General features: G+C 35.1%; 2 protein-coding genes and 1 pseudogene across 2 annotated transcripts in view; 2 read left to right on the forward strand and 1 right to left on the reverse strand.

The window, feature by feature from the left end:
* The window catches only part of LOC143075514 (leucine-rich repeat-containing protein 14-like), a 69,761-nt gene extending 51,389 nt beyond the window's left edge, over window positions 1-18,372 (reverse strand). Inside the window, exon 1 of the mRNA XM_076250950.1 lies at window positions 18,249-18,372. The gene's annotated coding sequence lies outside the window, so the exon portion shown is untranslated. The remainder of the gene's footprint in view (window positions 1-18,248) is intronic.
* On the forward strand, window positions 1,155-2,685 carry LOC143075519 (heavy metal-binding protein HIP-like; annotated as a pseudogene).
* LOC143074423 (heavy metal-binding protein HIP-like) lies at window positions 15,771-17,117 on the forward strand. Its single transcript, XM_076249887.1, has 2 exons — window positions 15,771-16,105; window positions 16,583-17,117. Exons 1-2 carry the CDS (start codon window positions 15,847-15,849, stop codon window positions 16,975-16,977), a joined length of 654 nt encoding a protein of 217 aa, XP_076106002.1. The 5' UTR covers window positions 15,771-15,846; the 3' UTR covers window positions 16,978-17,117.
* Window positions 18,373-23,620: the final 5,248 nt, after the last annotated feature.

Consider the following 23,620-nt stretch of genomic DNA (forward strand, 5'->3'; position numbering starts at 1 on the left):
TCTTTCTTTAGAAGCAATCTTGCAATCCAAGAGGGCTTCCCTACATGATCCCCAACTTAGGTTGATGATATTGCTTTGAACTATGTTCAACAAAACTATATAAATCTTGTAACAAAACCTTTTTAATCTAAACAGTTCCCTTTGATATCTGATAAAAACTAGAGGCTCTAAAGAGCCTGTGTCGCTCACCTTGGTCTATGTGAATATTAAAGGAAGCAGATGGATTCATGACAAAATTGTGTTTTGCTGATGGTGATGTGTTTGTACATCTTACTTTACTGAACATTCTTGCTGCTTAAAATTATCTCTATCTATAATGAACTTGGCCCATTAGTTTCAGTGGAAAATGTTAGTAAAAATTTACAAATTTTATGAAAATTGTTAAAAATTGACTATAAAGAACAATAACTCCTAAGGGGGTCAATTGACCATTTCGGTCATGTTGACTTATTTGTAAATCTTACTTTGCTGAACATTATTGTTGTTTACAGTTTATCTCTATCAATAATAATATTCAAGATAATGACCAAAAACAGAAAAATTTCCTTAAAACTAACAATTGGGTCAGCAACCCAACAACGGGTTGTCCGATTCATCTAAATATTTCAGGGCAGATAAATGTTGACCTGATAAACAATTTTACCCCTGTCAGATTTGCTTTAAATGCTTTGGGTTTTGAGTTATAAGCCAAAAACTGCATTTTACCCCATGTTCTATTTTTAGCCATGGTGGCCATCTTGGTTGGATGGCCGGGTCACCGGACACATTTTTCAAACTACTAACCCAAAAGATGATTGTGGCCAAGTTTGGATTAATTTGGCCTAGTAGTTTCAGAGGAGAAGATTTTTGTAAAATATTACTAAGATTTACGAAAAATGGTTAAACATTGACTATAAAGGGCAATAACTCCTAAAGGGGTCAACTGACCATTTCAGTCATGTTGACTTATTTGTAAATCTTACTTTGCTGAACATTATTGCTGTTTACTGTTTATCTCTATCTATAATAATATTCAAGATAATAACCAAAAACAGCAAAATTTCCTTAAAATTACTAATTCAGGGGCAGCAACCCAACAACGGGTTATCCGATTCATCTGAAAATTTCAGGGCAGATAGATCTTCACCTGTTTAACAATTCTACCCCCATGTCAGATTTGCTCTAAATGCTTTGGTTTTTGAGTTATTAGCCAAAAACTGCATTTTACCCCTATGTTCTATTTTTAGCCATGGCGGCCATCTTGGATGGTTGGCCGGGTCACCGGACACATTTTTTAAACTAGATACCCCAATGATGATTGTGGCCAAGTTTAGTTTAATTTGGCCCAGTAGTTTCAGAGGAGAAGATTTTTGTAAAAGTTAACGACGACGACGGACGACGGACGACGACGGACGACGACGGACGCCGGACGCCAAGTGATGAGAAAAGCTCACTTGGCCTTTTAGGCCAGGTGAGCTAAAAAAACTATAAAAGACAGCAAACGTTAACTTACACCATTTGCCGGTCTTTAATTTGCAAGCAAACACTCTTACTCTGACAGTTTTGTTGTTGTTTTTTTTTTTTTTTTTTTTTTTTTTTTTTTTATGTTTTTGTTATAATAAGCCATGTGAGCAATGCATATAAATACTTTGCATACGTAATTTCCTAAACATATAAGTTCTTGCAGGTTTTCAAATACACAGTCGGAGTGAAGAAAACAATTGTTAAACTTGTAACGATGGTACTAAGAGGGGTTTTGTTTCAACTTTTAGTAATTACGATTATGAAATACGCGAAAGGACAAAATAGTGACAACTCTTCTACTGAGATACCAATACTGGACAATCAAAATATGCCTTTAGTTGAACGAGATGATTCCTCGGATAAAACAGGCTGTTATTGACGACATTGGATACGGTATGTAAAAAGTATATGTATTTCAGCAGCTTTTAAAAAAATCAATAAAAAAAAATTCGCATGACAATGTTTTTTGAGTTCTGAACATATGCGTAAAATTTATTTTAATAAAGAGATATTGTTATATTATTTAATGCTTCTTTTTTTTACTTGTCTATCAAAAGGTATATTTTTCCTTTCAATTAACATAATGTCAAAAAGACAAATTGAATATAGTCTGTTAGGGTTATTTTTCAAGCTGCGTTCAAATTGCATTATTTTTCAGAACCTGGACGAGAAAATGAAAGGCCAGCTTTTACAGCATCGCTTACACCACATAAGAATCTTGCTGGATATGAAGTTGTTATATTTGACAAAATATGGTTAAACATGGGTGGAGCTTATGATAACGACACTGGAGTTTTTACTGCGCCCAAAACTGGACTCTACTCTATTTCAACAACAGTTCTGTCTCATCATAACAGCCATTCACACTGCTATCTGTGGAAAAATAATGAGAGAATGGTCCTGGCTTTCGGTAATGATTTATCGGCCGGGACTCTGAATGTTGTGATGGCATTAAAGAAGAGTGACACAGTTTATGTCAAACATGCCAGTAGTACGGAAACAATTTTTGGAGATCAAAGGTCGACATTTTCTGGATACCTAATTACCGAGTAAAACTGTAAAAAAAACTTTTAGAAGAAATTGGTCTGGAAATGTGAAATGTTTTGGAGGTGTTAAGTAAAAGACCGAGCAAATTTAATATATTCATCTAGTAATAAATAAAGCATTTTCCAGAAATTTAAATCTGATTTGTTTTATATCTTCATTCATTTCTGCAATTCTTGATAGTGGAATACGCTATATAAGTGTTTTGGCGTACCCATTAAACAAATTATGATGTCGCAATCAAAGTTAACATAAACAATTAATTAGAGTGAGCATTGCATTCCTAGCTACATACAAAGTGCAACATATTTGTTACAAGTTCGCTCTATATATTGTTTTGTGATTTATGCCTTTAATATTTCTATTTTATTAATCGATTGCGGTTATTATAGTTTGCAATTAATTACTAGTAATCGTCTGCATTAGTAAAGTTGTCTGCTTGTAGCTTCAATTTTAATTTATAACGATGAGAAACACCGTCAAATTAGCTACATATTGTTCTTCTCTATAAATACCTTACTGATTATCTTAGATTTGATTTCATGTAAACAAAGTGCACGTACATGCATGTGCATTTGTCGCTGATCACGTGTAAATGGATGATTGGTGGATAATGAGAAGAGCCATTGAATCATCACTGAATCTTAAAGTATTGATCTCAATATTTGTCCACTTTACTATATTCAATGATTTTGTCAAACTCTTTCTTCATATTTGTAATGCACATTGAATTAGTTTCAATCAACTTTGGGGGAAATGAGCATCACACGTGAGCCTGTGACATATACTACGATATGAATGTCATTTGCCCTTTCAAAGTCTGAAATTCAATAAAAACCACATACTTTGAATACTTTGTCAATGAGTTTGATTTGTTCAGTGTTTTCTCATTTATCAAAACACTGTGATATATGGTGTGCATTATACTCCCGATAGGGACTTTTTGAATACATATACATGAAAATAACGCAACTATATTTTTGCTTTGTATTTCAAATGAAAGATTGCAAGACATAGTGCAAACATTTTGTAACGAAAACGAAATTAAAAATCTGGTACCACTTATTTTAACAACATTTCAGTTAAATGCAACAAACGAGGGAAAAAATGAATGACTTTTCAAATCACATTTATATTTCAGAAAAACGAATTATTACAGAAGAGTGTCCAACATGCACTTGCTCTGCACTATCATTAGAATAGTAGGATAGAATCATATACAAATGAATGAAAATTATATACATATATATTGTTAATACAAATATTGATATAATATAATATATAATAACAAACCAAAGTATACTGCTCACAAATGATTATATCACTACAGTATAATAGTTATTACGGTGAGGTTGAATTCCCTGTCATTTATTCATCATCCACACATGATCTCAGAAAAAAATATATCAATGTACCTTAACCTTACTTTTAGGTATAAAGATGTGATTTATTTTCTGAGACATTTGTGCTTGTACTTGTACCATCCACAAGAACTTGCGGTCATCCGATATTCAGTACTTCAGTGTTTTGATTTTTGGTGAAATTTGAGTGGGCATAGTTCGAATACACTATATACAAGACTTCTAACTGAACAATTCGTGATGTAATTGTGTTTATTATTCGGAAAATAAAGACAAATTCGATAAAATACGCATTGGGGGCACCCACTTTCCGACCCATTGTCTCGGTAGTTCTTTATGGCTAGGGTTTATAGACGCTGCCTGAATGAATAGCTATTAGATAGTACTACAACGTGAGGGTAAAGAATTTCCGGGGTAAGCATTCTTAAAGGTCGAAAATTTCGTCCGTAACACGGAAAAATGGTCAAATTTGATAAATACGCATTTGGGTCACCCACTTGTTCAAACCCATTGCCTCGGCTGTTCTTTATGGCAAGGGTTTATAGACGCTGCCTTAATAAATAGCTATGAGATAGTACTACAACGTGAGGGTAAAGAATTTCTGGGGTAAGCATTCCTAAAGGTCGAAAATTTCGTCCGAAACATAGAAATAAAGCCAAATTCGATAAAATACGCATTGGGGACACCCACTTTCCGACCCATTGTCTCGGTAGTTCTTTATGGGTAGGGTTTATAGACGCTGCCTTAATGAATAGCTATTAGATAGTACTACAACGTGAGGGTAAAGAATTTCTGGGGTAAGCATTCCTAAAGGTCGAAAATTTCGTCCGAAACTTGGAAATAAAGCCAAATTCGATAAAATACGCATTGGGGGCACCCACTTTCCGACCCATTGTCTCGGTAGTTCTTTATGGCTAGGGTTTATAGACGCTGCCTGAATGAATAGCTATGAGATAGTACTACAACGTGAGGGTAAAGAATTTCTGGGGTAAGCATTCCTAAAGGTCGAAAATTTCGTCCGAAACATAGAAATAAAGCCAAATTCGATAAAATACGCATTAGGGGCACTTACTTTCCGACCCATTGTCTCGGTAGTTCTTTATGGCTAGGGATAGGACGCCATAAGTTAAATTCATTTTTTTTTTCTTTGCTTGTCATACATTGATTACAAAAAATAAAACCCACTATCTTATTATATTCAAGTGCAAGCGACTTGCACGAAAAATGCGTAATACACTCTTTCAGTTTTGTTTTACAAGACATTTGCTATAATACAGATAATATCAGTAACTCATCTAACAAATACATATTGTTGTTTGTTAGGAACTACTTTACAGGATGCCGAGAGTATGGAAGGCCATTTCACAGTATGACTGCCAAAATGAATATCGTGAAAAGTAAAATCACAAAAATACTGAACTCCGAGTAAAATTCAAAACTGAAAGTCCCTAATCAAATGGCAAAATCAAATGATAAAAACACATAAAACGAATGGACAACAACAAGTTATTAGATAACACTATATTTATATATAATAGATCTTTTGCGTAAATATTCCTAAAGCTAGGTTCGCACTGCTGATCAAGACAGATTAAGTGATTGGTAGACTGGTTTGACGCAATCAACAAAAATGTTCGGGGTTGTCTACCTTGCTCGTCATCGATCTGACATTCTACCCGAGAATTTTTGACATGTCGAGAAAATTCAAGTAAGGATCGAGAAGCCGGTTACTCCGAAAAGTGATCGTTAATTCGTCAAGTAGCGGTCAAATTGAACGGTAAAGGATCGAGTAGAGATCGAGTTTGGTCGAAATACAAATATTTAACCAATTTGTACTCGATCATCTCGAACTTTGCTCGACTTATATCCTATCATTTCCCGATCAACGCCAACCTGTACATTGTCACTGTTTTTTTTAACTGTACAAAATATTAATCCCGCAAAAATTCCTCAATGTACAACTTGTCTGTACTTTTGAAAGGAGGGTTAAAATTTTATAAGAGAAGCAAAAGATACCGAAGGAACAATCAAACCCAAAGGTCGAAAACAAACCGACATTGCCATGGCAAAAAAACGAAAACCGACAAAAACACAAACAGTACTCCACTAACAGAACATAAAAAACTAAACACTTAGCAACACGAAGCTGGGATGATCTCAGGTGCTCCGGAAGGGAAGTAGATCTGTATTTTGGCCCCTGAAGATTCTTCAAGTATGAAATTAATTGTGCAATAAAATTATTCATTTTTAGACAGCTGATGACTAATTTAGCCTTCAAAGTGGGTATATAAGAACATCAAGATTATTTGTTACCCGTTGGATGGGCTATTTTCTGTTTGACTGTCCGTATTTTCCGTAGGTCCAGAAATTTTTGTAGTATCAAAATAAGAAGATGTGGTATAAATGCCAATTAGACAACTCTCCACAAGACACCAAATGATACAGAAATTTATAACTATAAGTCACCGTACGGCCAAATGTTTACAAACACTTCTTTTTTACACGAAATTTTTGACGCAATTTTACAAAAACAAGCATTTTTTCATTAGTATGGCATGGCAATATACATAGTCCCCTACCAGTTAAAAATTCATTGTATTGGAACAAAATTCTAACTTGATCTATAACTAGTCATGGTGCTAACTTTATTACAAATACCGAGTCAATATCTTCAAGCATGACAAAAAAAAGTGTGAAAAACTGATTATTTCAGTGAAATTTTTAAGTCTAAGGACCATTACTTACTTACTTACTGCCCTTGTACGCCATTGGCGTGTAGGGCAGTAACGAAGGTTTTCCACTTTTGTCGGTCGTTGGCAGTTTTCTGTAGTGTGCCTCGTGTCTGTTGGTATTTACTAGCCTCTGCCTCTACGGTTCTTCTCCATGTCATTTTGGGTGTTCCTCTCTTTCTTTTACCTTCTGGGGTCCAGTGGAGTGCTGTCTTTGTGATATCCTCCTGATCTTTCCGTAGGACATGCCCAATCCACATCCAGCGTCTTCCCATTATAGTTGTGGCTATATCTTGTTGTTGGCATCTGATGGAAAGGTTCTCGTTTGAAATTTTTTGTGGCCAACAGATTCGCAGAATCCTTCTCAGACTTTTGGTATGGAATACAGACAGCTTATTTTGGTCGTGTTCTGTCATCCTCCAACATTCTGAACCATACAAAAGTACAGGCAAGACACAGCTGCTGTAAAGTTTAAGTTTGGTCCGGATGGTATATTGACCAGATCTCCATAAAGCCTGCAGGTTGTAAAGAGCTGACCTTGCCTTTGATAGTCGTCTTTTGATGTCAGATTCGGCGCCGCCATTGGTAGTAACAGTGCTGCCAAGGTATGTAAAAGTATCAACATGTGGTAATGTTTTTCCATCCGGTAATACTGACCCTGGGTGGTTTACATTTAGTGTCATTACTTCAGTTTTCTTTATGTTGATTTTAAGCCCCATCTGCCCTGAATATTTTTGTAGCTCTGAGGTCTTATCTTGGATATGTTGGTGTGTGTGAGACATAAATGCTAAGTCGTCAACAAAATCTAGGTCTTCCAAAGTGGTGAAGGTGCCCCATCTTATGCCTCTCTGTGTATTAGCAGTTGTTTGTCTCATTATCCAGTCTATGACTATAATGAAGAGTGTCGATGACATGATACACCCTTGTCTTACTCCTGATTTTACTTGGAAGTATATATCACTGTATCCAACCCTACAACGAAATCTCTTGTAGAATGCGTTTATGAGGTTAATAAGGACCATTACTCTGCACAAAAGCATCAGACTGGAACAAAATTCAAACCTGAATTGTAACTTTTCATGATAAAACTATTTACCAATTATCAAATTAATATCTTCAAGAATAACAAAAAAAGGGGAAAACTTATTATTTCAGTGAAGTTTCTAAATCTAAGGACCATCACTCTGCACAAAATCATCAATCCGGAACAAAAATCAAACTTGATCTGTAACTTGTCATGATAAAACAATACACTAAATATCAAATCAATATATTCAAACATGTATAAGAAAAATCGGGGAAAACTGATTTGCCGGACCGACCGACCGACCGACCGACCGACAGACAGACAGACAGACAGACATAAAGTCAGTCAGACAGAGACGGACGGAGTGCAACCCTAAAGTTCCCTTCGACTTCACTAAAAATGAGACGAAAAACTTTAACTAGTTTCAGAAAAGTATCACTCCGAGGGATTAAAATTCTACTTTTGGCCAAATTGTGGGGAAATATGTGACATCTGTTCCCCTCTTTTTGCAATATGGTTTAGAAAATACATGCAGGTTGTTGCAATGGATACGATACACCAAAAAAGAAATGAATATCTTTAACCTTTCAACTACGGATATCAAATCTATGGAAAATATTATACTGATTACATACATATACACATATGACACAAACAGTCAGCTTAATTTGTAAGAAAGCAAGGAAAAGGGGATGGTAACATTTATGTTTATTGTTTTCTAACATAAGTACCAATGCGGTGACAATATCATGCGATGGTGTCATTTTCAAGAAAAGAGCAGTGAAAACTCCCATAACATATCATCGTCCACTCTAATTAAGTTTTTATAACCATTGGGTCCTCATTGTAGAGCTCCTGCATGTCTCTCATTTTGCATATACAGTTGTCGCCGTGTGAGCGATTGCCTCACCTAGATTTCTCGGCGCCCGTTGCTGTCTACGGCTTTTTGTTGCCTTCTATATATACACCTCGCCAAAAGTTAAGCAACACCTGATAATTTTCTAGAATCGTTTTTTACTGAATCGAAATATCGATAAAATGAACTAAATTTGTGTTTTTGAAAAGATATCATATATAATGTTAATTGAAAAGTGAAAGTTTGGACTGTTTTCATGGTTGAATTTTTTACTATTTCATTTTGGGCAAATGGTTGTAAAATGGCAAAAATAAAATAAAGATAAAGTTTCAACTTATACTGACATTTTTGAAAAAATGGCTTTGCACTATACACAAAATTCTTTTTAAAACTCGGGAGTGACAATTTGTGAATACAGTAAAGTGCAATTTAGGTCACTAGCGAGTGTATCCTCCACGCATCCGGAAAAGTTCATTTACACGTCGTCTCATGCTTTGAACTAAGCGTCGTAATGTTCTAACAGGAATTCTTTGCCATTCTTCAACCAAGGCTGCTCGTAATTCCTGTAAATTCTTACTAGCAGGAATCCTGTTGTTGATTTTTGGACCAATATCATCCCGGACATGCTCAATGGGATTCATATCCGGTGACATGGGTGGCCAAGGAATTGTGTCAGTTACCTCTTTGCGTAAATAATCTGAAATAATGCGTGCTCTGTGTGGCTTAGCATTATCGTCAATGAATATTGGTCTAGTTGCAAGATTGTGATAGTCAAAATGTGGCACAACGATATCCCGGGTATGTTATCACGATATTTTTGACACGTCATAGTCATATCCAGAACATAAAAGTCCATTTTGCAGTCAAATGAAAAGCATCTCCAAACTGTCAAACCCCTACCACCAAATGCTGTAATTCCACGAATGTAATCTTTTCCTGTATGCTGTATTCCGAGGACGCCATACGCACATGCGCTCATCAACATGATGTTGGAGGAATCTTCTCTTGTCAGACCAATGGACTTGACGCCACTGTTTTAAAGTCCTATTGCGATGACCAAGTGACCACTGATGTCGAGCTTGACGATGCCTACGAGTCAGCAATGGTCTTTTGACTGGTCTACGGGCACGTAAAGTGACACAATTTAGTCTGCGATTAACAGTTACATTTCATTGCACGAAACTTGCAAGGATAAAACTTGTATGTAGCTTTATAAAACCTGTTTTTAAGGTACCTATGAATAGAATTTGTACCTGAATTCTTACCTGTCGATTAACAATAGATTAACGAAGTATCGAATGCTCAAACGGTATGATGTTGTTTCTTCTTTAATAAATAATTTCTTCTTTTAAATCAATCGTTTATTTATTGTTTCACATATGAAGTTGAAACTCTTGAGAGTAATGTTCAGATTTATTTGTATTTTTATAAATTCTTCCTTCTTTAAATACCCATTACCTATTTATACTGAAGGTCATATATATGGCTATTATTCCCACTATAAAAAGTTTATTAAAGAAACAAAGGAAACATCGTGCGTAAAATATGTCTACTTTAATGTCACATACTATGTGGTAGATCTTCACAAAACACATACTATATTTCAAAGATTCGAATGTTCGCACCTTAGAAATGATTTACATAAAAAAAATCGTTTATATCTAAATGCAGATAACTTTTTCACTTTTTAACTATAAGTGATATTATCTGCATTATAGCAAATGTCTTGTTAAACAAAACTGAAAAAGTGTATTAAGCATTTTTCGTGCAAGCGGTCTGCGTTTGAATATAATAAGATGGTGGGTTTATTTTTTGTAATCAATGTATGGCAAGCAAAGAAATCATAAATTAATATAACTTATGGCGTTCTATCCCGTTGAAGTTGACCCCAATGCGTGTTTTATCGAATTTGGCTTTATTTCCATGTTTCGGACGAGATTTTTGGCCTTTAAGAATGCTTACCCCATCAATTCTTTACCCTCCCGCTGTAGTACTATCCAATAGCTATTTATTAAAGCAGAGTCTATAATCCCTAGCCATACAGAACTGCCGAGGCAATGGGTTGGGAAGTGGGCGACCCCAATGCGTATTTTATCAAATTTGACTTTTTTTTCGTCTTACGGACGAAAAGTCCGGTCTTTAAGAATGCTTACCCCAGAAATTCTTTACCCTCACGTTGTAGTGCTACCCAATAGCTATACGTTAGGATTCCGTTTATAATCCCTAGCCGTAAAGAACTACCGAGACAATGGCTCGGAAAGTGGGTGCCCCAATGCGTATTTTATCGAATTTGGCTTTGTTTCCATGTTTAGGACGAAATGTTCTACCTTTAGGAATGCTTACCCCTGAAATTCTTTGCCCTCTGGTTGTAGTACTATCCAATAGCTATTTATTAGAGCAGAGTCTAAAATTCCTAGCCATACAGAACAGCCGAGGCAACGGGTTTGAACAAGTGGGTGACCCCAATGCGTATATATCAAATTTGACCATTTTTCCGTATTACGGACGAAATTTTCGGCCTTTAAGAATGCTTACCCCAGAAATTCTTTACCCTCACGTTGTAGTACTATCTTATAGCTATTCATTAAGGCAGCATCTATAAACCCTAGCCATAAAGAACTATCGAGACAATGGGTCGGAAAGTGGGTGCCCCCAATGCGTATTTTGTCGAATTTGGCTTTCTTTCCAAGTTTCGGACGAAATGTTCTACCTTTAGGAATGCTTACCCCAGAATTTCTTTACCCTCACGTTGTAGTACTATCTAATAGCTATTCATTAAGGCAGCGTCTATAAACCCTTGCCATAAAGAACTACCGAGACAATGGGTCGGAAAGTGGGTGCCCCCAATGCGTATTTTATCGAATTTGGCTTGATTTCCATGTTTCGGACGAAATTTTCGACCTTTAGGAATGCTTACCCCAGAAATTCTTTGCCCTCTCGTTGTAGTACTATCCAATAGCTATTTATAAGAGCAGAGTCTATAATTCCTAGCAATACAGAACAGCCGAGGCCATGGGTTTGAACAAGTGGGTGACCCCAATGCGTATTTATCAAATTTGACCATTTTTCCGTGTTACGGACGAAATTTTCGGCCTTTAAGAATGCTTACCCCAGAAATTCTTTACCCTCACGTTGTAGTACTATCTAATAGCTATTCATTAAGGCAGCGTCTATAAACCCTTGCCATAAAGAACTACCGAGACAATGGGTCGGAAAGTGGGTGCCCCCAATGCGTATTTTATCGAATTTGGCTTGATTTCCATGTTTAGGACGAAATGTTCTACCTTTAGGAATGCTTACCCCAGAAATTCTTTGCCCTCTCGTTGTAGTACTATCCAATAGCTATTTATAAGAGCAGAGTCTATAATTCCTAGCAATACAGAACAGCCGAGGCCATGGGTTTGAACAAGTGGGTGACCCCAATGCGTATTTATCAAATTTGACCATTTTTCCGTGTTACGGACGAAATTTTCGGCCTTTAAGAATGCTTACCCCGGAAATTCTTTACCCTCACGTTGTAGTACTATCTCATAGCTATTCATAATGCAGCGTCTATAAACCCTAGCCATAAAGAACTACCGAGACAATGGGTCGGAAAGTGGGTGCCCCCAATGCGTATTTTATCAAATTTGACTTTTTTTCGTCTTACGTACGAAATGTCCGGCCTTTAAGAATGCTTACCCCAGAAATTCTTTACCCTCACGTTGTAGTACTATCCAATAGCTATACGTTAGGGTTCCGTTTATAATCCCTAGCCATAAAGAACTACTGAGACAATGGGTCGGAAAGTGGGTGTACCCAATGCGTATCTATCGAATTTGGATTTATTTCCATGTTTCGGACGAGATTTTCGGCCTTTAAGAATGCTTACCCCATAAATGCTTGACCCTGTCGTTGTAGTACTATTCAATAGCTATTTATTAGAGCAGTCTCTATAATCCCTAGCCACAGAACTGCCGACACAATGGGTTGGAAATGTGAGTTGTGAAGTTGTATTGTCAGTATACTATGAACAAATTTATTTTACATCAAAATTCGATATTTTTAGTAGTTAATATGAGTTTTGAAAATCAAAATGTGGGTTAAACATGCGTTAATACAAGACACTTCCTGGACTTAATAGATAATACTTTATTTTATTTGTAAATGCTAATTACAAAATCGTAAATGAGTTAGAAATCTACGAGCTAAAGTTAGAATTTTGTTAATGGGATATAAAAATCTTTGATTTTCTATATAAATCTTGTTTTCGAACAAAAAAAAGTCAAAAACTATGATTTTAAAGAAAAATAAAATTGTCGCTCAAGTAGTTTTCCAAACGCAATTGCAGGATGACGAATTGCAGGATAGCTTTTCATAAAGAGAATTGCAGGATGAGATTTGCTGGATAGCTTGACACTAGTGAAATCTACGATAGAAATCTCTCAAAAATAGTTCCTCAGAAGTTTGAGTTGAGGGCGGGAGAACATACGAACATAGTGTGCATGGTTGTAGTGATAATGTAAAAAAAAATAGATCTATTTCTATGATAAACATTGACGTCAACAGAACCCGATGCGTATATGTATATACATTTAGTTTTTTTAGTGCAAATTATACGAAAATTGAACTGTAAACACATTGAATGCTTCAGATTCGAGAGTCAGAGTCGTTATATTGAAACTAAATTAAACCCGCCTGGAACTTCTTCGTTCAAAATTTTACTCCCTGAATTTTTTTTCTACAATTGTGAAATAAATTTTTATCTAAGTCATTTATAAATGTCGAAATAATCTGACAACTCCATGGCTAAAGAAAATTAGACAAACAGGCACTTAATTTGCACAAAATAAATGTACAACATAGAAAATCAAAGACTAAGCAACACGAACCCCACCAAATACGGGGTTGGTCTTAGTTGCTCCGGAAGGGTAAGCATATCCGGCTTCACATGTTATAATAAAAGCGGAGCCTGATGTGATATGTGAAATCTGTCTTCAATGAGCCTGTGTAAATTTCTGTTCAGCTCTTCCTTTAATTCCATGTCATGATTTGTGACGTCATACGTGTTTGACATGGCCTTTATAACTTTAAAACGGACTCAGTACCTAGGTGAATATGTTTAATCTGATGATAGATTATTTCCCTCTTAAAATGCCTCCAGAAAATACTGGCGCAGGACTAGCCAACTCGACGTTGACTCTCTTTGTCATTTTACTAAATTGTTCTGGAATGGTTACACAAATTTGTCTCAAAAGTTGTGTTGATCTCGCCGAATAACCAAGTGGGTCCAACATGGTCAAATTAGTACCTGAGACCTTCGGGATTGCTTGGCAATCGTGCAACCTGACGTCAAATGAAAACGATTTGTGACCTTTAAATATGTTCAAAGCGTTAATCTGGAGACTTTTACAATTTACAGCTAACAATTCTTCCATACAACAAATATAGTTGACATGTTGCTTATAGTTTAAGAAAAACAGATTAAAACACAAAAACTTCACACTGTGAAAATGAGGTCAAAGTCAAATAAAACCTGCACGACTGACATATAGATCATAAAATATTTCCATAAACCAATTATAATTGACCTGTTGCATATAGTTTTAAAAAAAAAGACCAAAACTCAAAATCTTAACTTTGACCACTGAACCATGATAATAAGGTCAAGGTCAGATGACACCTGCCCGCTAGACATAAAATTGAGAATGGAAATGGGGAATGTGCCAAAGAGACAACAACCCGACCATAGAAAAAAACAACAGCAGAAGGTCACCAACAGGTCTTCAATGTAGCGAGAAATTCCCGCACCCGGAGGCGTCCTTCAACTGGCCCCTAAACAAATATATACTAGTTCAGTGATAATGAACGCCATACTAATTTCCAAATTGTACACAAGAAACTAAAATTAAAATAATACAAGACTAACAAAGGCCAGAGGCTCCTGACTTGGGACAGGCGCAAAAAATGTGGCGGGGTTAAACATGTTTGTGAGATCTCAACCCTCCCCCTATACCTCTAGCCAATGTAGAAAAGTAAACGCATAACAATACGCACATTAAAATTCAGTTCAAGAGAAGTCCGAGTCTGATGTCAGAAGATGTAACCAAAGAAAATAAACAAAATGACAATATTACATAAATAACAACAGACTACTAGCAGTTAACTGACATGCCAGCTCCAGACTTCAATTAAACTGACTGAAAGATTATGATTTCATCATATGAACATCAGGCACAATCCTTCCCGTTAGGGGTTTAGTATCATACCATCATAACATATATGAGAAGAACATAACCCGTGTCATGCCAACAACTGGTTTTTGAATAAATGTGTTTAGTTCCGATGCAAAGACCCTATAAGTGAATCAATATTAACGCCAAAATATACAATCTTTAATGACCTGACAATCTTTCCATACACCAAATATAGAAGACCCATTGCAATCATTCCATACACCAAATATAGAAGACCTATTGCATACAGTATAAGAAAAACATACCAAAACACAAAAAACTTAACTATAACCACTGAACCATGAAAATGAGGTCAATGTCAGATGTCACCTGCCAGTTGGACATGTACACCTTACAGTGCTTCCATACACCGAATATACTAGACCTATTGCTTATAGTATCTCAGATATGGACTTGACCACCAAAACTTAACCTTGTTCACTGATCCATGAAATGAGGTCGAGGTCAAGTGAAAACTGTCTGACGGGCATGAGGCTTTGCAAGGTACGCACATACCAAATATGGTTATCCTATTACTTAACAATACAAAAAATAACTTTTTTTCAAGAAGAATGAAGCATCCAGGTCTTTCATCTTCTAAACTATAAAGCTTTTAAGAAGTTAGCTAACGCCGCCGCCGCCGGATCACTATCCCTATGTAGAGCTTTCTGCGTCGCAGGCTCGACAAAAATCACCTGTGAATCTCAGATTGGGTTTCTTTAATAACGATCTTGCAATCCAAGAGGGCTACCTTACACGAGCCCTAACCAAGGTGGATGATATTGCTTTAAACCATGTTCAACAAAACTATATAAATATTGTCACAAAACTTTTATCTAATTTAAACAGTTCCCTTTGATATCTGATAATAAAAAAAACTATAAAAGACAGCAAACATTAACTTACACCATTTGCCGGTTTTTAATTTGCAAACAACCACTCTTACTCTGACAGTTTGTTTGTGGGTTTTTTTAATGTTTTTTTATAATAAACCACGTGAGCAATGCATATAAATACTTTGCATTCGTAATTTCCGAAAAATATAAGTTCTACTGAGTAGGTTTTTGAATAAACAGTCGGAGTGAAGTAAACAATTGTTAAACTTGTAACCATGGTTATGATGGTACTAAGAGGGATTTTGTTTCAACTTTTAGTAATTTCGATTATGAAATACGCGAAAGGACAAAATAGTGACAACTCTTCTACTGAGATACCACTACTGGACAATCAAAATATGCCTTTAGTTGCTCTGTTCGATACCACAAAACTTAACGAGGTGTTGAAGATCGCTATTCAGAAGACAGTAGAAGATACCATGAACGAGATGATTCCTCGGATAAAACAGGCTGTTATTGACGACATTGGATACGGTATGTATGAAGTATATATATATGTAGCTTTTATGACTAAAAAATAGTATACTTCCATGACAATATTTTCGAGTCAGAGGCGGAACCAGCCATTAAAAAAAGGAGGGTCCCAACCCAGAAGAACGGGGGATTCCTACCATATGTCCCCATTGAAATGAATTGATCATCCAAAAAAAAAACATCCAACCCCTAAATGTATTTGTGAATCGCTTTAGTAAGAGATGTTGTTATGTTATGTTATGCTTCTTAATTTAACTTCTCTATCATATGGTCTCTGGTGGAGAGTTGTCTTATTGATATGATGACCTTACCACATGTATTTATGTTATATTACTGATATGCAGAGGGCACAAATATATATAACTTAAGTGACGGCCCATTTTTACTTTCAATTAGTATAATTTCATATAGATAATATAAACTGTATTTGGTTATTTTTCAAGCTGTATGCAAATGGCATTGAAAATTATCTTTCAGAACCTGGACGAGAAAAGGAAAGGCCAGCTTTTACAGCATCGCTTACAACCACACAATATTTCGGTGGTAACGGAGTTGTAAAATTTGACAAAGTATGGTTAAACATGGGTAGAGCTTACGATCACGAGACTGGACTTTTTACTGCTCCTAAAATGGGACTCTACTCTATTTCAACAACGGTGATGTCTAATCATAACAGCTATTTACACTGCGATTTGTGGAAGAATAATGAGAATCTGGTCAGGGCTTTCGGTAATGATTTATCGACTGGAACTCTGAATGTTGTGATGGCATTGAAGATGAATGACACAGTTTATGTCAAACATAGTGGTGGTTCGGAAAAAATTTATGGAGATCAAAGGTCGACATTTTCTGGATACCTAATTACCGAGTAAATCTGTAAAAAAAACTTTTAGAAGAAATTGATCTGGAAATGAGAAATGAAGTCGACAAAACACACGTAGATAATATCATACTCATGTTCAAGTAAAAGACCGAGCATTTTTATTATATCTATTTTGTAATAAATAAAAACATTTTTCAGAAAATGATTTTTTTTTATGTCTTCATTTATTTCGACAGTTAATGATAGCTAATAACGATGTCGCAATCAAAGTTAACATAAACAAATAATTAATGCGAGAATGGTATTGCTAGATACATAAAGAGTGCAACATATTTGTTACAAGTTCTCTCATTCATGTGTAATTTACGTTGATTTTTGGTACAGCCACAATATATGTCAGCCTTCTTTACTTTTTTTATCTTATTAATCGATTGCGATGATTATAGTTTGTGATGACTTAATCCTATGAATTAATATAACTGTCTGGCAGCTTCAATTTCAATTGATATTGATGAGAAACATCGTCAAATCAGCTACATATTGTTCTACTCTATAAATACTTTACTGATTATTTTATGTTCGATTTCATGTAAACAAAATGCACGTACATGCATGTGCATCTGTCGCTGATCACGTGTAATGGCTGACTGATAGATAATGAGAAGTGCCATTGAATCATCGCTGAATGTTAAAGTATTGTTCTCAATATTTGTCCACTATACTATGTTGTCAAACTATTTCTGCATATCTTTAATGCACATTGAATTACTTTCATTCAAGTTTTGTGGAAATTACAATCGCACGTGAGCTGTGGCATATAATAGCGTATGAATGCCATTTGCGCTTTCAAAGTAAAATATTATTCTAACATTCGTCTCAGTTTTCTGACATTCTTTACAAACAATATACATGATATAATTATTGAACACTTTGCCAATGATTGTGATTTATTCAGTGTTTTGTTATTTTTTTTTTTATCAAAACGCTGTAATAGATAGTACATATTATACTCTCTCCATAGGCACGCACTCTGTACATCATTAAATACATATACATGAAAATAACGCAACTATACTTATGTTTTGTATCTAATGAAAGATTGCAACTCATAGAGCAAACATTTTGTAATGAAAAGGGGGAGGGATGTCTGATATCCACATATTTTTGTAGCATTTAAGGGAAACATGTGTCAAATGCGCAATAATTGTAACATATTATAGTACGTAATCGTAATCAACAAGGGACTGACAAAATGTAATTGTACATTGGATAAATCACACATTACAAAAGGTGAAAAATTCAAAGTATTTGCTTTCTTACCTGTATATCTTAACCTTCTTGAATTATGGCACTGATGTTATGAATCAGAAGACGAAAATGCTGTAATTCACGTGCAGACAATCATTTGATTATCTGCAGACGATACACATCTGGTATCTCTTTGGAGCCTTCGAATAGGTATGCAGAAAACTGATCTCATCATTTAATTAAGAATTGCTGTCTTATGCCATATTTCATAACTAGAATTTTATAAGATTTAATTTTAGGAAATTTTATAAAATGACAAGAAAATGATTATTGAGGACTCAACACTGTTAGATTAAGATAAAATGCCAAACGTTAGATTAAAAATAATGCCAAACGTTAAACATGTTAAAGGAGTCAATTCATTGTTTTTGTTTGTTTCACCCGTAAAATTGCAAATATTACCGATGAAAATCGGTCACGACCAACAAACTATACAACACAAGAATAGTATACATGTATATAGATTTAAAGAACGAACGAATCCAAAACATATGCACATACATAGGCTCTAGTTTCGTTCAGACGCATTTACTGTTTATAACTTATGCATTTTCCCACTCACAAAAAAAGTTCCATTTCTCACGACTAAAGATACATATATCAATCACTGTCTAATTTTCACATGTTTCAATACAGGACACTGAACAGCATATAAAACTTGCATTTTTGTGTTTTATACCATGTAGCTATAGAGTACTACTTTGTATAACTTGCTGGATATCCTACAAAAAAGAAAACAACTAAAAGTTCCGAAAATGTGAATAAATCGGTGGAAGTGTCTCGGTAGTGTACACATTTCCAAATAACATTAGGAAGGCTCAACAGAAAAAGATACAAGAGGGTCTGGATCGAGTGAGGTATACACTGAGGGTTTTAAAAGAAAGCTATATATCTTGCACGTTAAAGACACCCTTGAAGATTTCGAAAAAAGGGCATGATAATGCCGCTACAAGGTAGCACTCGCACCTATAAAGTGGAAAGGGATCAGCATAAGTTGCAAAACTTGTTTCCCAGTCCATTATAAATAAATATGTTTAAAACTGAGGGTCTTTCAATATTCTTACAATTTAAGACAAATTTTCAATTTTCTCTCTATGCATTTATACTAGCACCACACTATTTCATACTAGTTATTGTTTCCCGTATGTTTTCCCTACAAACCCTAACTTTTTCACTTATCACTTTGTCCATTAATCTGAATTCCGTATACCCCTTCTAGACTCTCGTCATAGTATGAGGGGGTCAGGACCTTTTTTGGGACGTCAGAATCGGGTGTTTTTAAGTTCGGGATTTCGGGATTAATCCTTTCGGGATCCGGATATTATTTTATCGAATTTCGAGATGTCGGAATTTAAATTTCTTTAAATTCTGGACCTCGGGATTTCATGTTTTTAAGCCAAGGATTTCGGGTACAGGACCCCTCCGAACCCCCTCTAGTATGGCAAAGACCAAGAAAGCATACACCTGTCAAAAGCCATTAGTCAAACGAGATATATAACAATACAAATTTCCTTTTAATAATATAAAATTGTATTCTTTATAGATTACAACTATGAGGCCATTATCACCATTGTTGTGTTAACAATATTTAACACAAGTAATAACCTAAATCATTTACAGTACAATTACAAATTCTTAAAGTTAAATATTATGAAAAGATAATGCTATCATTATTAGTAAGAAGTCAACCACCCTACATGTAATTATCCCTATGTAAAACGTTTTGATTTCTTTAGCTTGGGAAATGAACGTTGATTACAGTTATTTACCAGTCTCAGATATAAGTATACATAAGGAATTTTGTATTTACCAAAGTGTATAAAAATCGCTCGAGAAAGGTGAATGCTCGGAAATGCCGATAGATATCAATGCGTTCTTTGCGAATGAATATTGACATCGAAGTTGTGAGTTTAAGTGAAAGTAGCAGAAGTTTTAAACCGTTCGCTGAAACCTTTATATATGTGAATGAAAGGGAATGTGGAATATACGACATGAGACAGGCACCCAAGATAACAATCAATCAAAAGACATTTAGAGGTCAACGTACATTCTGTGTCAATTCATAAATGTCTATACAATATATCAAGCTCTATATCGTCCCTATATATAGTCTTAAAAGGGTAGTGAGTAAATTATCAAAAACTATCAAAGATTTGGCAAAAAAAATATCCTTAAGGAATATGAATCAGTATCATGGTAACAAATAGAAAATAACACACCACATGCGTATATCAGTGAGGCGGTTGAACCATTTGATCTCGGACATAAACATTATACACGGTTTTAATCTTTAAAATGACTATATCAAAGATGTGCATACATTTTGATATTTTTTTAAAAAAGCACACACACAATATCTATATCATGTCTATGATTGATTGGTGGTTGTGTAACGTCCAGTGGCTAATAGTTAATGCGTGTTCAGGACAAGAAAAAATATTCTAAATAATCCATTAAATAGGAAGATTCAGCAAAGAAATTTTACCTGAATTGAAGTCTGGAAAATTAGATTGCCACAGATAAACGATGGTATGCTGAATAAGGGGGAAAGTTTAACTTGGTTAAGTAGGCTTCCTTAAGACGCTCAAAGGCTCTTTCTTGTGCAGAAAACGCGTACGGCACTGTCACCTACACAGTAAACAAGGCATCGATATTAACGTGCTCATTCCTACCGAGCATGCGCATGGCTGCGTATTTATGCACTGAACACACCACAACGTACATCCTTGTTAACAATGGGTTTTGCTGCCGAGTTGACAATATTTCAATACCCATCCATTATTGGGGTCTTTATATATAGGAGTTATTTGTACAACTAGTATTAACGATCTATAGTATTGATATATGACCTTGAAGTAGAAGATGGTTTATATGCTCTTTGTTTGGGTTGTTGTCTCTTTGACACATTTCCCGTTTCCATTCGCAATCCAATTAAGAAGAACAAGCAATTAGTATGCTGATGTTTGGATTATACAAGACTATCTTAGTATGTGCCACTTAAAGTTGAACATCGACTACTTACAACCTCAGGTACTTTGGGACAAGACATTCTTTGTTTGTTTCCCCTTTTTTCAAAATTCTTTTTTTTCTTCCTTAAAATCAAATCATCTTTGGAGAGATTTTTTTTTCGTGTGAGCCTTACAATTTGGAGGTTTAGCTAGCTACAAAACCAGGTTTTATCCACCATATTCTACATTAGGTAATGCCTGTACCATGTCAGAAATATGACAGTTGTTTTCCTTTTGTTTGGTGTGTTTGAGCTTCTGATTTTGCCATATGATAAAGGACGTTTCGTTTTGAATTTTCCTTTGAGTTCGGTATTTTTGTTATTTGACTTTTTATAATATATTTAGAGAAAAAGGGGAGGGAAACATATATAAATGTCCTGTCCCAAAGTACCTGAACTAACCACCCTATATGATTTAAGGAAAATGGACAGCTATTGTCCTTCAATGCTACCGTAATGTCACAGCCAGCAAGACATACAATCTGGGAGCAACTCTGTAAATCTAATGATAGAATTTCAGAACTATATTTGTTAAGGCTACGGGTCCAAACACCCTTGAGAAAAGTGAACCTTATATGGATTTGGCTATCCTTTTTATATCCCTTTAAGTCATATAGCTTATCACGCATTTGAGTATTTATAAATCCTGGATTTTTTTTATTTTTTTTTTTGGGGGGGGGGGGGGGGGGGTTAGAGCGTGCCTGGTGAAGGTAAACCAAAAAAAGCGATTCAGACGCACCAAAGGACAAAATTCACCATTAGCAAAAAAATAGCCATGAACTTCAACTACATGTATATCATAAAGTAGAAAAAAGGCCACAATTTGGTTCATAAGCCTTAAAATACTAGATAAACGTACATATGGGAACATTATAGGCACAAAAGCCAGCACATTTTGAAGATTTTGTTGTAAAAAATGCGATGATTTTGTGTATTTTTGGGGATAGGAATGCTTGTCACCTACGATTTAAAAGTTCGGGTAACCAAAAGTTGCCAAGGTTTATATTGAATCCCTAGACATAAAAAAATATGTGGATGATAGGTTGCAGCAAAAGTAATTTAGCTAAACGGCTGTGGATCCATGATTTTGGAAAAAAGGGAAAGGGGTGCCTGTAACAAGCTTATGTTAGGAGCGATACTTGTAAAAGGTCTATGTACTTATGATACACGAAGCTCTATAAGGGGGAGCCCATCCCCTTAAATCCATCTTTGGTAAAACAGTTATAAATTAAGGGAATTTGAACCAAAACAGCTTTTCAACACATGTAATGCATAATTAAGAGGTCTTTTTCTTTATTGTTAATATGGTGATGTGCCAAAAAGAAGTTATTTTGAATAAATAGAACTATCACAACTATTTCTATGTGAATTTTTAAAGTATTTTGACCTGATTAAAATATTAAGGTCAAATTATAAAATGCTATTATCAGATGTATTTGGACCAAGACTGAATGTATAGAATGCATTTGCCATAAGGCATCGAGGAGGAGGAAGGCTAAAATTACTGTAAAACAAATAACAAAGGTCTATCATAAGAATTTCTTCTGAATTTAACTACCATGTAGGCCTGAGAAATAAACATAAGTGTTGAAGACTATGACATTACCGAAACCCAAGACAGTTTTGGCAAGCAAGACAAACATGTGGTAAGTAACATAGACAACTTTCTTCCGTGCCCCTTTCATCAATACAACTTATCGAAAACATATAGGTGTAACATCAAGATCAGATGTATCTAAAGAACACATTGTTTTGTTATAAATTAGGCTGTTAGTTTTCTTTATTGAATTGTTTCATATTTTTTATGTCGGGACCTTTTATAGCCGACTATACGGTGTGGGTTTTTCTCATTGTTGAAGGCCGTACGATTGCCTATAATTACTCACATCCACTTCATTTGAACTTTGGTTGATATTTATCTCATTAGACATCATACCACATCTCCTTATTTTTATACCACCAAAAATAATTGTAAACAAAAACAAAATGGTATTTTACTCCTCCTTGTCAGCTTCAGATTCCTAACTTGTCAAATCCATTGATAAACAAAATCAAAGTCACGTACATCACTGACAATGAGATTGCATGAGTTTTGTGCATAATTAAAAAAAATGTAATCTTCTATTGAGGGTTGTGACAAAAACTGAAACTCAAAAAACATGATAAAGCGCTAACAAAGTGTAGCTTAAATTTGAAAATATTGTTTAGGTGTCTACAAGTCAGCAACAAACATTGCTGTCCTATGTGAATTGGGTCTTTACCCTCTTTCTCTCTGACTGCATTCAAGGCTTATATTAGTTACTGGTTGTATTTATTAAAGGCAAAAGATAAAAATTTGATATATATTGGTCTTTAAAAGACAATGTTTTACTTTTTA

Source organism: Mytilus galloprovincialis, chromosome 5, assembly GCF_965363235.1.
Source record: "Mytilus galloprovincialis chromosome 5, xbMytGall1.hap1.1, whole genome shotgun sequence".
NCBI lineage: Eukaryota > Metazoa > Mollusca > Bivalvia > Mytilida > Mytilidae > Mytilus > Mytilus galloprovincialis.

What these genes read in the sequence shown, in the direction of transcription:
- LOC143074423 (XM_076249887.1), top strand. Translation starts at nt 15,847, where the DNA reads ATGGTTATGATGGTACTAAGAGGGATTTTGTTTCAACTTTTAGTAATT. An exon ending in TATTGACGACATTGGATACG is followed by an intron (nt 16,106 to 16,582) that starts GTATGTATGAAG and finishes ATTATCTTTCAG; the next exon opens with AACCTGGACGAGAAAAGGAA.